The following is a 17981-nucleotide window of genomic DNA, read 5'->3' on the forward strand; positions in this document are numbered from 1 at the left end:
TTTGTTATTATTCGCTGGGGGGAAACTGTCTGACCTCGCATTGGTAACTAAAGAGGGCGGAACTTGACTTTATACAGATGTGGGGGAAAATGGCCTTAAAGGTGTTTTGGGGTGATCCTGCCAGAGGGACCTGGCAACCCTGTTTGTGAGTCATGAACACGGTACGTGTATAACTACAACCAGTTAGCAAGTCGGACATTTCCAAGTTTCCTAGTTGCGATTAGCATGTGAAAGCAAATATTAGTCTGGCTGTTGTGTAATGCCCTTATTAAATTTAAAACATTAGCAATGTTAACTGTTCTTCTAGTCTCCAGTTGCACTGGCAATGCATGTGACTGTGTTTTTTTAGAGGTATCTTGTTCTATCCATGTGACAGCCAGAGCTCCCTGGTGCCTTGGATTCCATTACCCTCAGCTGTAAAGAGGGAGGGCCAGGCCTGGGGAGTCAGATTGCATGGGGGAAATCAAATGGCTGTTGAAAGGGATTGATAATGGATTCCCAGAGTGTGGCTGTTGTGCTGCAGCTACAGTTAAACATCACTCTTCAAACATCTTATTGAACAATGCACACAAACCTGCCAGTGTCTCTCCATACGGCATAAGATTGTGATGAGTAACTTTGCCTGAGAACTGAAGACTAGTGATTGCTTCCTGAGCTGAGGATTTAGTTCAGTCTTGTGCCGTGCAGAATGTCATGCTAAAATCATCCCAGCGTGAAATAGTTCCCAATCATTCTGACACAGGACTCCTGGGTTCAAGCCCAGTCTGTGACATTGGTTCCGTGACCGGCATGGGTCTCTGAGAAAGAGGATGGCAAACGGGGGTGAAGTGTAATTTAGGTGGTTTGGTGAGTAATGCTCATGTGATGAGTTAATGAAAACGTGTGTAAATTCCCCAAAGCAACGCTAGGCTAGCTCAGTGGGCTAACAGTCTTCTGATGCACAGGAGACCAAAGACAACATACTTTACTGCACTTATCTTGATTTGCCTGGCTACACCACGCCCACGGACGTTAGTTTCTTCTTCGCATTGAGTCTGGATCTGAGTACCTCCCTGATCCTTCAACGAATGCTAACACATTCGGGGCTATCTGATTGATCCAGAAACCGATGGGTTGGGCTAAAGCAAGAACACACGTGGCTAAAGCGGCAGTTTGAAAATTCATCATTGGCTTTGATACTCTGATTGGTGTTAGGATTTATGTTTATGCACTATAGCCTGTTAGCATATTGTTTTGTTACACACACACACAAACAATACAGATGTGTGTAAGGACTGACCAACACAGGCCATAAAAGCTGTGGTCAATCTGGAGAGGGGAGGGGTGCATCTCTCTAGGCCAACCAGGGTGGTTAGATTACTGGACAATACCATATTAGGAACTGTTTCAGTGTAGAATCGACAGACACAAGACGGATCTAATCTACGCAACGACCAGATGCGGACATCTGAAAGAAGGGGACCAGTCTGAGTAACGGTGATAGGCTGAGAAAAGTCTAAACCGCACTCAGCTTCTACTGTGATAGGCCAACAGACGCGTTGGAACTACGTCATCACGGTATAAGAACAGCTGTTTACGTACTTCCTGCCAGTTCCCTGCTTTACCCTGCGTGGTGATACAGTAAACCCGTATATACGAAAATTGCATTTACCATTTATCGTTTGAGTTTAATTAAAATACTTTAAATATATTTGGTGACTCTGAATCACATTTTGTCCTGATACCAGATTTGAACTGACGCAAATATCTTTCATTGGTTAGAGATGGTCCAATCACTGATGACTTTGTTTGTAAAAAAAAACTTGTTGCACTCATCAATACAAACGACTTCAATGATGGCCGTCTCAGACTAAAGTATGTAGTGGATGACAGAGCAGCGGAATAATTTTGTGTGAGTCATCAGGGTAACCCTTGATGTGTTCTATTACGCCTTCCACCAATTTCACTCCATGACTTTGGGAAGCTGCTCAGTGAGGCTCCCCAGATCCCATTTCCAGAGGTGTCTGGAAGCAACTGTCTCGTCACATTTTATGCTCAGTTTTCTTAATTAAATTTAGGAGAGCGTCAAGCCATTTTAGATCCATTACTCCACCTCTAAAATGTACCCAGAGTGCAAAATGAATGTGCAATCCATCCGGTCATACATTTCTCAGCCACTAATAATATCATGTTATAGATAGACACAAAACAGATTGAAAAAAAGTAAGGTAGCAACCATGGATATGCACACATCTCATTAAATTCTGAACAATGAAGTACAAAAAAATACATGAGTTTAAGAGACTACCTGTTGAATATGGTCCTTATGGTAATAATTTGACGACTAACACTTTTCCCCTGATGAATTATCGCAGGTGAGCGAGTAATTGCAAAATCCAGTTAGCAACAAAGTAATGTTTCTTGATTATTGGTTGACGCAATTTTTTCCGTGACCAATCATGTGCCTCTGGGCAGACGTTATCTGAGCGCCCTGACAAGCGGGAGGTGTGTTGCTTGGTAAACTTCAGCCAGTACCAGAATGATAAAATGATTCCGATTGGTCAAAGCTGCGTCAGCTGTGAGGAGAACGGTATAAATATGCCCCGACCCTTTTCTCTAGATGTAGGCAGTGTTGTTTTCAGTGTGGTTGTAGGGGGGAAAAAATATTGTCGTTTACCCTATGTGGGGAAGTATTTATATAAGAGAACCTTTATAAAAAAAGTAATTTATTTTGGGCAAACATCAAGGTAAGAGAGTCTATTTTATGCGATCCTTAATACTCTGCAAGCAAACGTTCTGCTACACCATGCGGACTAATCAAAAATGTTATTATACAAAGTTTTCGAAACATTAGCTGGGTTACGTTAACTTGGTTGTAACGTTATCTAGATGCAAGTTAACAATTTGATTCTAGCAAGAAACCTTCGCCAACTTGTAATCAAAACAAAGCTTTTAAGTTATGTAGACTATCTATGCCAAGTTGGCTTGCAAATTGTTGCTAAATTGTTATTGAACATTTTCCCGTTGTATTTTTTTTTTTTACAGCACTTTAAAAAGGAACAAACGGTGTCACTATGGTTGTTGCTACAAGCACACTGAACAGTAAAAACGCTGAATACATATCAGAATTGGTTGACCGTAGATACGACCAGGCTTGTATCGACAATGGTAAGCTTGGAACTATTATTATTATTATTCTACAATGTATACTTTCTTGTGTAGGCATATTTTGCAACTGGGCATTTATATAGTCTCCAGCGCTTGTTTACTTCAATATTGGTGCATAGCTGCAGGGAAGAATGGAGCAGGAGGGTGGGAGGGGAGTGGATGGTGAAGTCAACAAAAGATGAAGTCATCTTTTCTCATCAGCTCTGTGCTAGCCTACAGGACTGTTTATTTGTTAATGAAAGTTTATGGAGACACTACACAAAATGTTCAGTGTTTGTGTTCCATAATGTGCTTTTGCCTTGCACCTTCACTCAACTATTGTCTTTTTGTCTTCAATTAGAGCTGGATTTCTGGGACCACTGTCTGGCTGAACCCCACCTGAATGTGGAGGTGTCTGAGGACAAGACATGTCAGCAGCTGGCCAAGATGTTCGAGACCTGCCTGTCGCGGGCCAAAAAGACCACGCTGCACTGCTCAAAGGTGCTGGTCCCGGAGAAGCTCACTCGGAGGATAGCGCGTGATGTCCTGCGCCTGTCATCGGGCGAGCCATGCGGCATGCGTGGCTGTGTGCTCTACGTGCACCTGGAACAGGAGAAGTGCTGCAAGCAGCTGGAGCGCATTGTGTACAGCGCAGATGTGGTGCCCACCTTTGAGCTGACACTGGTGTTCAAACAGGATGGCAGCGCCTGGCCCAGCCTCAGAGACTTCCTGCACATTGGTGCCTGTTTCACTCCAGGCTTCAGGCATGTGCTCAAACTCAGTCCGGGCTTCCGGCTCATCAAGAAGAAGCTCTACTCCTCCTCGGCTGGTACTGTGGTAGAAGAGTACTGAGGCAATGGCGGAAGGTGGAACTTTTGGGGGGATGGTGTAAGGGTACAATGCACTTCTACACTTGAGTGTCTGAATGTAAAAATCACTCCTGGAGGGTCTTTTCTACATGTTTTTTTGTATGACTACAGTTTGTCAAGCGATAGAGTAGTGGTATACGAAGGTTATCGGAGATGTCCAAAGGCCGGTCAACCAGCTTGTCTGTTCCAATGTCCAGAATGGTACAGCTTATTATTCAAAATGGACAGGCTTGGTTACTGTAATGGATTATGGTCTAATGCCTGAACAAGATTAGCATAACTGTCATTGACTTCACAATATTTGAGAACTTTTCCAATCAGCTGAAGTTAAATGTAACATTCTGAATATATTTATATTGTCACATACACCAGATGGGTGCAGTGAAATGTGTTTTACGGGGTTAAGTGCCTTGCTCAAGGGCACATTGACAGCTTTTATTTTTCACATTGTCTGCTCTGGTATTCAAACCAGTGACCTTTCAGTGCTGGCTGTACGCTCTAACCGCTAGGCTACCTGCTGCCCTTGGTAGATGGTCTTTGGTAATCAATAATTTTCCTACTCATGATTCAAAATGTATGAAGATTTGGCAATTCATGTTTTGATGTCCTGGTTTTCCACGTTTTTGTTTGTTCAGTCACTAGCCACTTTGACGTTGCATCAGTCTGGAGTTTGTTTCCAGATTTGTCCACTGTGTTCAGCAAAGTAAACACTCCTAGAGGAACAGGACTTAAAGTGGTCAGGGGCCATAATGTAGGTGTTCAATGCTGATTTGCGGGTATGTGTTTGTTAGCGAGTCATTGAATGTTTGTCCTTGTGAACATGCTGCTCATCAATGGCACAGGCTCTCCAACCTCTGGATGCAGATGCCTTAAACTGCCATTTAGAAAATGTTAATTTTTTTGCACTTGTTTAGATCCTAGCTCCACGGGATTTCTGTAGAGCTTTCTTTTTTTTATACCATATTTTCTGTCGTTGCAATGCCGTTCTCAATTCACTGTTGCAGTGCTGTTTAAGCAACTTATGATTTTAAAATTCCTTTTGAAGTAAGTGGGAATCTTGTCTTTGACAATAAAACATTTTAAATTGACTTGTCAAGTGTTTAAATATTAAATCAAATGTTTTCCAATCTGGGTTCAACTGCATTACACGCAACTCAAGTTGGTGATTCTGATTTTGAAAGAAATTGGAATTTTACTACAGATTGCAAATGTTTTAATGGTAAGAAATTGGCTTGCCACTAGTCTTCTACAAGAGCTTTTGGCTAATCCATCACCTAACCAGCTGTGGTGTCTATTCTGGTGCTATGAATGAGACCGTAGACATGACACAAGTTGCACAATACAGGCTTTTCAAAATGTGGCAGCAATATAAACCTGAGAACATGACCAGTGAGATTCTCTTTGTGCTGGGGGCTGGCATAACACAGAATTTTCAGCATGGTGCATTACAGAATTATCCCGTCTAGAAATACCCATTTCATAGTATCTCCATATTGAAGACCCTGGGGAACAACTACTGGTCCTTGACTGAGTCATCTAGCAGCATACAACAGGTGGGTCTAATGCTGATTGGTTAACTGCATTTCAGCCGGTGTCTATTCCACAAGTTACCACCGGCTAAATTTACCGTATGATGTTGAAATGTCTATTTGCTCTGTTCCATCTGACTGCACAATCCACTCATCAGCCCAGCCAGGCACTTTATAAACTTGTTCACCATTAAAAAAAAAAAGCATCTAGACTAACATTTTGTTTTCAACAGCGGAGATTTGTGTAACCTTGGCTGTCTCCAACATTTGCAGCATTAGATGTTTTAACTAGAAGTACAGAAGCAGCTTTAAAAATTTTTTTAAAAAAAATGGGGGTTGGGGGATGCAGAAAAAAGTGTCTATCCATCAAAATGTCTATCCATCTGCTAATACAAGACTAGTGAAGACCCAGTGCACTACTTTTGTAAAAAAAAAAAAAAAGTGTTTACCATTTGTAACGAGTGATCTGTACCAAAGTCCATTTGAAAATACATGCTTGATGTGTTTTGCAGTTTCTTGAAATACTTTGCAAATGCAACTAATTTCTCAAACTGAAATGGTTTATTCATGCCTTTCCATTTTAGTAGAGACTTATCCAGAGCAACTTACAGTAGTGAGTGCATACATTTTCATACTGGACCTCCGTGGGAATCGAACCCACAACCCTAACTCTACCAACTGAGCCACATCACATCATAAACCACTTGATGTCTCAATGTATTCAATTACTGTATTGTCAATAGTTGTTTATGGCGATGGAAAGTCTACAGGTACAAACCCAGATGACCAGCCTACGTATAACAGCCTCCAATCTTCTGGGAAGGCTTTCCACTAGATGTTGGAACATTGCTGCGGGGACATGCTTCCATTCAGTCACAAAGATTAGTGAGGTAGGGATGTAGGGCGATTAGGCCTGGCTCACAGTCGGCGTTCCAATTCATCCCAAAGGTGTTCGATGGGGTTGAGGTCAGGGCTCTGTGCAGGCCACTCAAGTTCTTCCACACCGATCTCGACAAACCATTTATGTATGGACCTCACTTTGTGCACGGGGGCATTGTCATGCTAGAACAGGAAAGGGCCATCCCCAAACTGTTGCCACAAAATTGGAAGCATAGAATCATCTAGAATGCCATTGTATACTGTAGCATTAAGATTCACCTTCACTGGAACTAAGGGGCCTAGCCTAAACAATGAAAAACAGCCCCAGACCATTATTCCTCCTCCACCAAACTTTACAGTTGGCACTATGCATTCGGGCAGGTAGGGTTCTCCTGTCATCCGCCAAACCCAGATTTGTCCGTTGGACTGCCAGATGGTGAAGCATGATTCATCACTCTAGAGAACAATTCCACTGCTCCAGTCCAATGGCGGCAAGCTTTACACCACTCCAGCCGACACTTGGCATTGTGCATGGTGATCCTAGGCATGTGTGCGGCTGCTAGGCCATGGAAACCCATTTCATGAAGCGCCCGATGAACAGTTCTTGTGCTGACATTGCTACCAGAGGTAGTTTGAAACTCGGTAGTGAGTGTTGCAACCAAGGACAGACGATTTTTACGCGTTACGCGCTTCAGCACTTTGATGTCTTTGCCCATACAGTTGAAGTCGGAAGTTTACATACACTTAGGTTGGAGTCAACAAAACTCATTTTTCAACCAATCCACAAATTTCTTGTTGACAAACTATAGTTTTGGCAAGTCGGTTAGGACATCTACTTTGTGCATGACACAAAGTAATTTTTCCAACAATTGTTTACACACAGATTATTTCACTTATAATTCACTGTATCACAATTTCAGTGGGTCAGAAGTTTACATACACTAAGTTGACTGTGCCATTAAACAGCTTGGAAAATTCCAAAAAATTATGTCATGGCTGTAGAAGCTTCTAATAGGCTAATTGACATCATTTGAGTCAATTGGAGGTGTACCTGTGGATGTATTTCAAGGCCTACCTTCAAACTCAGTGCCTCTTTGAGTTATGTCAGGTAAAGATGTTGAGTCAGGTATAGAATGTGAGGATAGATAAATAGATAATAGCAGATAGGGAAACTAGAAGGGACTATACTAGAATCTGCTAGACATCTTTAGTCCATGATTTGGGCCCATTGTAATAAAACAATTTACAATCAAGCTTTCATAATATCTACTGCTACGACAGTGTATTACTATATATAACAACTATTTTTCATGGAAAAATCAAAAGAAATCAGCCAAGACCTCAGAACTATTTTATTGAATTCCACAAGTCTGGTTCATCCTTGGGAGCAATTTCCAAATGCCTGAAGGTACCACGTTCATCTGTACAAACAATAGTACGCAAGTATAAACACCATTGGACCACGCAGTCGCCATACCGCTCAGGAAGGAGACGCGTTCTGTCTGCTAGAGATTAACGTACTTTGGTGTGAAAAGTGCATATCAATCCCAGAACAACAGCAAAGGACCCTGTGAAGATGCTGGAGGAAACTGGTACAAAAGTATCTATATCCACAGTAAAACGAGTCCTATATCGACATAACCTGAAAGGCCACTCAGCAAGGAAGAAGCCACTACTCCAAAACCGCCATAAAAAAAGCAAGACTACGGTTTGCAACTGCACATGGGGACAAAGATCGTACTTTTTGGAGAAATGTCCTCTGGTCTGATGAAACAAAATAGAACTGTTTGGTCATAATGACCATTGTTATGTTTGGAGGGAAAAGGGGGATGCTTGCAAGCCGAAGAACACCATCCCAACCGTGAAGCACGGGAGTGGCAGCATCATGTTGTGGGGGTGCTTTGCTGCAGGAGGGACTGGTGCACTTCACAAAATAGATGGCATCATGAGGCAGGAAAAATATGTGGACATATTAGAGAAACATCTCAAGACATCAGTCAGGAAATTAAAGCTTGGTCGCAAATGGGTCTTCCAAATGGACAATGACCCCAAGCATACTTCCAAAGTTGTTGCAAAATGGCTTAAGGACAACAAAGTCAAGGTATTGGAATGGCCATCACAAAGCCCTGACCTCAATCCTATAGAACAGTTGTGGTCAGAACTGAAAAAGCATGTGTGAGCAAGGAGGCCTACAAACCTGACTTAGTTACACCAGCTCTGTCAGGAGGAATGGGCCAAAGTTCACCCAACTTATTGTGGGAAGCTTGTGGAAAGCTACCCAAAATGTTTGACCCAGGTTAAACAATATAAAGGCAATGCTACCAAATACTAATTGAGTGTATGTAAACTTCTGACCCACTGGGAATGTGATGAAAGAAATAAAAGCTGAAATAAATAATTCTCTCTATTATTATTCTGACATTTCACATTCTTAAAATAAAGTGGTGATCCTAACTGACCTAAGACAGGGAATTTTTACTAGGATTAAATGTCAGGAATTGTGCAAAACTGAGTTTAAATGTATTTGGCTAAGGTGCATGTAAACTTCCGACTTCAACTGTAACGTTGCACCTTTCGATGTAAATGTTTGAGGACAGGGTTTTGTTCTTTCTGGTTCCATTAGAATGACAATCCCAGGGAAAATGACAGGACAACAACTCTTACAATTCCAACTATTGAATCCTGCAAAATAGTGTTCTTTGTTATACAGTTACCTACAGCAGAGATGCTGTAGACATCTATATCGTTCCGCTAATACAAGTAAAGGCCCAGTGCACTACTTTTGTGCAATTTCTTCTTCATCTTCTTAATATACATTTTTCATTACGATTTTTCAGGGGGTGCTGCAACACCCTCAGCACCCCTTCTTCCCGTGGCTATGATGACACATTGAACAATCACATGTCCATGATCTTAACGAATACGCTGGTTCTGTAGGGCCTAGGCAGAGGTAAACATGCTCTAGGGCAGGCGACTGGCATTCCATGACGGGTCAAGATGGTGTAGCGGTTCGGAGGTGGCAGCTTGTGCGTAAATAGTGCAGAGGGATGTTTATGTAAGTACATCAGATGACCGGATGACCCCTGGCTAATAACCGGCAGAGAGCGTGTGACATTTCTCGCTGACTCTTTAATGGTGGAGGGGCCTCTAGACTGATCTGAGTACAACGTTGCTGGACGCGACTGGACACTTAATGAGAAGGTGTCAAATTTGAGGGCTCTAACTATGTCACTTTTGTGGGACATTCACTAAGGTGGCACAACACAGAGTATGAATACTCTAATGAACTTTCTCACCATTTTGAATGCTTTATGATGGAAGGGTTTAGGGTCAGTGGTCTAGATAAGGCCTAGATTCCAGGACTTAGAATGTATGGCCACTACAGTACCAGACCTATTGCAAAGTTAGAATGTTTTTTACGATCAAATTATTAATCAGTAATTTGTCAGCAGAAATTATACATGGGGCAACATGTATCCTTAACATTACAAAGCCTTGCACACCCTTAAAGGTCAATACAGCCATTTTCTCAATATTAAATCATTTCTGGATAAAAATGAAGTACCTTACTGTGAATGTTTTAATTTAATATGGTAAAAAAAAGAAACAAATAGCTTCTTAGCAAAGAGCAATTTCTCAAGCAAGAATTTAGCTAGGAGTGGTTTGAGTGGGGAGGGGAGAACAGAACATTTGCTGTTATTAGCAGAGAGGTTTTGACCCATAGCAGCGGGAAGTAGGGATGCTGAGGGTGCTGCAGCAACCCCTGAAAAATCACATCTGTATTTTTTTTAAAGTCCTGTATTAGCGGACCGATATATAACCGTCTGTAGCGCGGTCAATTTTTTGGTTTACTTTGTCCATAGACCGCTTACAGGGTAAGGAAACAAACTTGTCATGTTGTAATTTGGGTGAACTATCCTTAGATTTCTTGTCCTTAAGTTCTTGAAATTTGATTTGAGTATGCAATGTATACATCAAATTTGTTTTGCTGAAATGAAGTGTTTTATCTTGGCATATATTTCTCTCTGACCTGCTCCTTCCCTGGGGTTAATTGTGGTGTGGTCGTAGCCATACGTAGTCTTGAGCTGGAGTTTCCTAAGTGTTTATTGAAGACAGTAAATACTTGAAACTGTCCTTTCCTCTCCTTCCACACCTCTTACCTCAACCCAAACCAATTCATATAATGTCCACTAGCATAAGCATAGGTTTGGATATGCCATGACTGGAAAACAGATTTTAAGCCAGGTTGAAGTCCTAGTGTGAAAACACTCAACACTGAGGCCTAAAGTAATTAGCCTCAAGGCCAAACCTCGTAAAACTATGTTCAATGGAAGATGTATATACGAAAGTTCAAATAACGCAGACATATCTCAAGTTAGGGTGCAGCGGGGGGCTTGATATGGAAGAGTACTGGAGCCCCACCCCCCACCCTCCACTCAAATGTTTTGTAGGCATGATGGATATTCTCTCGAGCACTCACAGGCTCTTTGTCAACGTGACTGTTTCCTACACGATGTTTCCAACTAGTAGTCTCTCTTCCCAAGTCATTGGATATGGGTATTTAGGAGTCTTAGGAGAGGGGTAGAGCCTAAGGCCATAGAATAACCCCTGACTCAGATCAGTGCCCCGTTCCAGGAATATTGAAATTTGATGAACTTGGCCAGAGTGTGCATACGTCATACTGTACATCAACATGGTATTAAGTCTTGGCTGGCTATCTTGTGGGGAATGATCAAGATCATCTTTGTAAACACCAGGACAATCTGAGCTGGAGACGTTTGTGGCTCTGGCAGTACACCTTTTGTTTTGCGCCCCTAGAACCAGTATCTGTGCTCTTAATTTGATAGCTTTTTGACGTACTGTCTATCCATTATCCACCATGTGATTTAAGTTTGAACGTTTGTGTACACAGCATCTAGTCTTGTTTTTCTGATGAGAAAATTTGTCAATTAAATACAAAAGTGAGTTCTGTCTTGTTTCAACATCTAATTATTGTCTGTAGTTCAGAGATTCTTGAAAGACGGTACGATCTCAACTTTTCTTTTTTTCACAAATATATTTCTTAATATTAACAAAATTTGAAATATACAGTACCAGTCAAAAGTTTGGACACAGCTACTCATTCAAGGGTTTTATTTTATTTTCCTATTTTCTACATTGTAAAATAACAGTGAAGACATCTACATTATGAAATAATAAATATGGAATCATGTAGTAACCAAAAAAAGTGTTAAACAAATCAAAATATATGTTATATTTGAGATTCTTCAAAGTAGCCACCCTTTGCCTTGATGACAGCTTTGCACACTCTTGGCATTCTCTCAAACAGCTTCATGAAGAATGCTTTTCCTCATGAAGGTCAGCCTTAAAGGTCAGCCTTGAAGGAGTTCCCACATATGCAGGCTGCTTTCCTTCACTCTGCAGTCCAACTCATCCCGAACCATCTCAATTGGGTTGAGGTCAGTTTATTGTGGAGGTCAGGTCATCCTATGCAGCACCATCACTCTCCTTCTTGGTCAAATAGTCCTTACACAGCCTGGAGGTGTGTTTTGGTTATTGTCCTGTTGAAAAACAAATGATAGTCCCACTAAGCGCAAACCAGATGGGATGGCGTATCACTGCAGAATGCAGTGGTTCCCATGCTGGTTAAGTGTGCCTTGACTTCTAGATACATCACTGACAGTGTCACCAGCAAAGCACCCACACACCATCACACCTCCTCCTCCATGCTTCACGGTGGGAACCACACATGCGGAGATCATCCATTCACCTACTCTGCATCTCACAAAGACAAAGACTCGTCAGACCAAAGGACAGATTTACACAGGTGTAATGTCCATTGCTCGTATTTCTTGGCCCAACAAGTCTCAAATTCTTATTGGTGTCCTTTAGTAGTGGTTTCTTTGCAGCAATTCGACCATGAAGGCCTGATTCATGCAGTCTCCTCTGTTGATGTTGAGATGTGTCTGTTACTTGAACTCTATGAAGCATTTATATGGGCTGTAAATTCTGAGGCTGGTAACTCTAATGAACTTATCCTCTGCAGCAGAGGTAACTCTGGGTCTTCCAGTCCTGTGGAGGTCCGCATGAGAGCCAGTTTCATCATAGCGCTTGATGGGTTTTGCGACTGCACTTGAAGAAACTTTCAGTTCTTGAACTTTTCCAGATTGACTGACCTTCATGTCTAAAAGTAATGATGGACTGTCGTTTCTCTTTGCTTATTTGAGCTGTTCTTGTCATAATAGGAACTTGATATTTTACCAAATAGGGTATACCACCCCTATCTTGTCACAACACAACTGATTGGCTCAAATGCATTAAGAAGTAAAGAAATTCAACAAATTAACTTTTAACAAGGCACTGTTCATTGAAATGCATTCCAGGTGACTACCTCATGAAGCTGGTTGAGAGAATGCCAAGAGTGTGCCAAGCTGTCATCAAGGCAAAGGGTGGCTACTTTGAAGAATCTCAAATATAAAATATATTTTGATTTGTTTAACACTTTTTTGGTTACTACATGATTCCATATGTGTTATTTCATAGTTTTGATGTCTTCACTATTATTCTACAATGTAGAAAATCAAATCAAATTATAATTGTCACATGCGCCGAATACTTACAAGCCCTTAACCAACAATGCAGTTCAGAAAAAAAAGGTGTTAAGTATTTACTAAAATAAACTGAAGTAAAAAATAAGAAAAAGAAAAATAGAAAATTAACAAATAATTAAGGAGCAAATCTTAAAATAACAGTAGCGAGGCTATATACAGGGGTTACCGGTACAGAGTCAATGTGCGGGTGGCACCGGTTAGTCGAGGTAATTGAGGTAATATGTACATGTAGGTAGAGGTAAAGTGACTATGCATGGATAATAAACAGAGTTGCAGCATCGTAAGACTGGTGGGTGGGGTGGGGACAATGCAAATAGTCCAGTTAGTCATTTGATTAGCTGTTCAGGAGTCTTATGACTTGGGGGTAGAAGCTGTTAAGATAGCTTTTTTTGACCTAGACTTGGTGCCCTGGTACCGTTTGCCGTGCGAAAATAGTAAAGATAAAGAAAAACCCTGGAATGAGTAGGTGTGTCCAAACTTTGACGAGTACTGTACATTTTGATAGACCAAAGTATCAGCTATCACGCCATGTAAAGGAACAACCTCATTTTTGTTTTCTTTCATAAAATGCAATTAACTGGACTCCGTCAGACACCATAGAAGGCTATTTATTTTTAACAAGTGTTTGGAGGCCTTGATTGTTTCATTCTAACATCAGATTTTTCACATTTGTAATACGAATCCAAACTTCTTTTTATTTTTGTTTTATAGCACTATATAATGCTTCAGGGTTAACTTCTTTAGCATTTTGGTATGTTTTTCTAGATTCAGAATATAAAACAACATTTATAAAGCTAACATTATCCTGTAGGTCTACTAGCCCAGCAAATTATTAAAGAGTTGAAGCACATGTTGCAGAACAGCTTTTAAAATATTTATTCCGAATATTGACAAAATAATATATCTTACGGGGGTTAGCGATCAGTGACAAAGTTTACAAGCCTCTTATGGACTTGACAACAGATCTCAAAACAGACATAGTATTCAGGCCCCTTGACCTTTTTCACATTTTGTTACGTTACAGCCTTATTCAAAAATGTATTAAATAAAATAAAAATCTCAGCAATCTACACACAGTACCTCATAATGACAAAACATTTTTACAAATGTATTAAAAACAAAAATACCTTATTTACATACAGTTGAAGTCGGAAGTTTACATACACTTAGGTTGGAGTCAGTAAAACTCGTTTTTCAACCACTCCACAAATTTCTTGTTAACAAACAATAGTTTTGGCAAGTCGGTTAGGACATCTACTTTGTGCATGACACAAGTCATTTTTCCAACAATTGTTTACACACAGATTATGTCACTTATAATTCACTGTATCACAATTTCAGTGGTTCAGAAGTTTACATACACTAAGTTGACTGTGCCTTTAAACAGCTTGGAAAATTCCAGAAAATGATGTCATGGCTTTAGAAGCATCTCATAGGCTAATTGACACAATTTGAGTCAATTGGAGGTGTACCTGTGGATGTATTTCAAGGCCTACCTTCAAACTCAGTGCCTCTTTGCTTGACATCATGTAAAAATCAAAAGAAATCAACCAAGACCTCAGAAAAACAACTGTAGACCTCCGCAAGTCTGGTTCATCCTTGGGAGAAATTTCCAAATGCCTGAAGGTACCACGTTCATCTGTACAAACAATAGTACGCAAGTATAAACACCATGGGACCATGCAGCCGTCTTACCGCTCAGGAAGGAGAAGCATTCTCTCCTAGAGATGAACGTACTTTGGTGCGAAAAGTGCAAATCAATCCCAGAACAACAGCAAAGGACATTGTAAAGATGCTGGAGGAAACCAGTACAAAAGTATCTATATCCACAGTAAAACAAGTCCTATATCGACATAACCTGAAAGGCCACTCAGCAGGGAAGAAGCAGCTGCTCCAAAACCGCCATAAAAAAAGCCAGACTACGGTTTGCAACTGCACATGGGGACAAAGGTCGTACTTTTTGGAGCAATTTCCTCTGGTCTGATGAAACAAAAATAGAACTGTTTGGTCATAATGGCCATCGTTATGTTTGGAGGAAGCTTGCAAGCCGAAGAACACCATCCCAATCGCGAAGCACGGGGGTGACAGCATCATGTTGTGGGGGTGCTTTGCTGCAGGAGGGCCTGGTGCACTTCACAAAATAGATGGCATCATGAGGCAGGAAAATTATGTGGACATATTAGAGAAACATCTCAAGACATCAGTCAAGAAGTTAAAGCTTGGTCGCAAATGGGTCTTCCAAATGGACAATGAACCCAAGCATACTTCCAAAGTTGTTGCAAAATGGCTTAAGGACAACAAAGTCAAGGTATTGGAATGACCATCACAAAGCCCTGACCTCAATCCCATAGAAAATGTATGGGCAGAACTGAAAAAGCGTGTGCTACAAACCTGACTCATTTACACCAGCTCTGTCAGGGGGAATGGGCCAAAATTCACCCAATTTATTGTGGGAAGCTTGTGGAAGGCTACCCAAAACGTTTGATCCAAGTTAAACGATTTAAAGGCAATGCTACCAAATACTAATTGAGTGTATGTAAACTTCTGACCCACTGGGAATGTGATGAAAGAAATAAAAGCTGAAATAAATCATTCTCTCTATTATTATTCTGACATTTCACATTCTTAAAATAAAGTGGTGATCCTAACTGACCTAAGACATGGAATTTTTACTAGGATTAAATGTCAGGAATTGTGAAAAACTGAGTTTAAATGTATTTGGCTAAGGTGTATGTAACTTCTGACTTCAACTGTAACTATTCAGACCCTTTGCTATGAGAGTCAAAATTGAGCTCAGGTGCATCCTGTTTCCATTGATCAACCCTGAGATGTTTTTACAACTTGATTGGGGTCACCCTTTGGTAAATTCAATTGATTGGACATGATTTGGAAAGGCACACACCTCTCTATATAAGGTCCCACAGTTGACATTGCATGTCAGAGCAAAACCCAAGCAACAAGGCACAGATCTTGGGAAGGGCACCAAAACATTTCTGCAGCATTGAAGGTTCCCAAAAACAAAGTGGCTCCATCATTCTTATATGGAAGAAGTTTGGAACCGCCAACTCTTCTTAGAGCTGGCTACCCGGCCAAACTGAGCAATCGGGGGAGAAGGGCCTTGGTCAGGGAGGTAACCAAGAACCTGATGGTCACTCAGATAGAGCTCTATAGTTCCTCGGTGGAGATGGGATTGTCTTCCAGAAGGACAACCATCTCTGCATCACTCCACCAGTCAGGCCTTTATGGTAGAGTGGCCAGACAGAAGCCACTTCTCAGTAAAAGGCACATGACAGCCCGCTTCGTGTTTGCCAAAAGACACATAAAGACTCTCAGACCATGGGAAACAAGATTCTCTGGTCTGATGATACCAGGATTGAAATGCCAAGTGTCACGTCTGGAGGAAACCTGGCACCATCCCTACAGTGAAGCATGGTGGTGGCAGCATCATGCTGTGGGGACGTTTTTCAGCTGCAGGGACTGGAAGACTGGTCAGGAATGAGGCAAAGATGAACAGAGCAACGTGCAGAGAGATCCTTGAAGAAAACCTGCTCCAGAGCTCTCAGGACCTCGGACTGGGGTAAGGGTTCACCTTCCAACAGGACAACAACCCTAAGCACACAGTCAAGACAATGCAGGAGTGGCTTCGGGACAAGTCTCTGAATGTCCTTTAGTGGCCCAGCCAGAGCCCAGACTTTAACCCAATCGAACATCTCTGGAGAGACCTGAAAATAGCTGTGCAGAAACGCTCCCCATCCAACCTGACAGAGCTTGAGAGGATCTGCAGAGAAGAAACTGAGAAACTCCCCAAATACAGATGTGCCAAGCTTGTAGCATCATACCCAAGAAGACTCGATGCTGTAATCGCTACCAAAAGGTGCTTCAACAAAGTACTGAGTAAAAGGTCTGACAACTTACGTAAATGTTATATTTCTGTTTTTTTATTTGAATAAAATAGCAAAAAATGCTAAAAAAAACTGTTTTTACTATGTCTTTATGGGGTATTGTGTGTAGATTGATGAGGGGAAAAAACAATTGAATACATTTTAGAATACGGCTGTAACGTAACAATGTGGAAAAAGTCAAGGGGTCTGAATACTTTTGAAAGCACTGTCTATTTGCCTCTAAAAATGTAGAAACATTTGTAAAATATGGAAAATGATTCATTTGAATATCTCTAATAAAAACAACCATTCTATCAGCACTCTGACGGAGTTGACATTTGACAAAAATTTTAGAGTTGATGTTTTACAGAGTTGACATTGCATAATTTTCTTCATTATTCAAGTGGTATTCTTAGTAGCAATTTAGTTTTTCCTCAGTTGCTTTATCACTCTAAAATCTAATTAAAATTAACACATTTGAACCATAACTTAATTCTACCTTAATCTATAAGGGAGATGGAGTTGACAGGTTATGGTTGTGACCATGGTGATTTCAAAATTGTTTGTTTAAATCTATCAAAAGTAGTGGACTTTCAGGACCATGCGTTGTATTGAAGTAGGAGAAGGCCATTGCAAGACACTACATGAGATCCTTTATCAGTTAATATGAATTATTTCAAGTTTTTAAAATTTAAAACACTTTTTGGGGGAGCTTGAAATTGTGATCCTTTGTTCTGGACAAGGGCATTTCCTGGCACAGAGCCGACATGGAAATGAATTAAAAAAAATATTCATTAGAAGATTTTTTAAATATTTTCCCTTATGAAATTGCCCTAAATGTCAATTTTAAGCCCAAATAATTAAACAAAATCTTCTTTTTTTTACTATAAAAATAGTTTCCCTGTCGGACAAGGAATGTCCCGACTTTCAAGAATCCCTTAGTTACATTTCAAAAGCAGATATGTCTTACTGCACAAAGAGGAAATCTGGGAAATCAAACAAAAAAAGAGGTCACCCGCCACTTTTTTGGTAAATAGCTGAGGGATGTGGCTCGAGAGATGTAACCAGAAACAATATGACTAACCC

The 17981-nt window shown here is 40.8% G+C and overlaps 1 protein-coding gene across 2 annotated transcripts; it reads left to right on the forward strand.

Annotated features, from left to right (window-relative positions):
* The first annotated feature begins 2597 nt into the window (after nt 1-2597).
* Nucleotides 2598-5083, forward strand: LOC139534568 (DNA damage-inducible transcript 4-like protein). 2 transcript variants are annotated; one of them, XM_071333802.1, is made up of 3 exons: nt 2598-2726; nt 3037-3147; nt 3488-5083. In XM_071333802.1, exons 2-3 carry the CDS (start codon nt 3054-3056, stop codon nt 3976-3978), a joined length of 585 nt encoding a protein of 194 aa, XP_071189903.1. In that variant the 5' UTR covers nt 2598-2726; nt 3037-3053; the 3' UTR covers nt 3979-5083. The 2 variants fall into 2 exon arrangements, with proteins under 2 accessions (XP_071189903.1, XP_071189902.1); XM_071333801.1 differs by having other exon boundaries at nt 2599-2726; nt 3025-3147.
* Nucleotides 5084-17981: the final 12898 nt, after the last annotated feature.

This window comes from Salvelinus alpinus, chromosome 11, assembly GCF_045679555.1.
Source record: "Salvelinus alpinus chromosome 11, SLU_Salpinus.1, whole genome shotgun sequence".
Classification (NCBI taxonomy): Eukaryota; Metazoa; Chordata; class Actinopteri; order Salmoniformes; family Salmonidae; genus Salvelinus; species Salvelinus alpinus.

Bases quoted from the DNA above. Each gene is read 5' to 3' on its own strand.
- LOC139534568 (XM_071333802.1), top strand. From the start codon at position 3,054: ATGGTTGTTGCTACAAGCACACTGAACAGTAAAAACGCTGAATACATA. The intron at 3,148-3,487 runs GTAAGCTTGGAA...GTCTTCAATTAG, and splicing joins CCAGGCTTGTATCGACAATG to AGCTGGATTTCTGGGACCAC.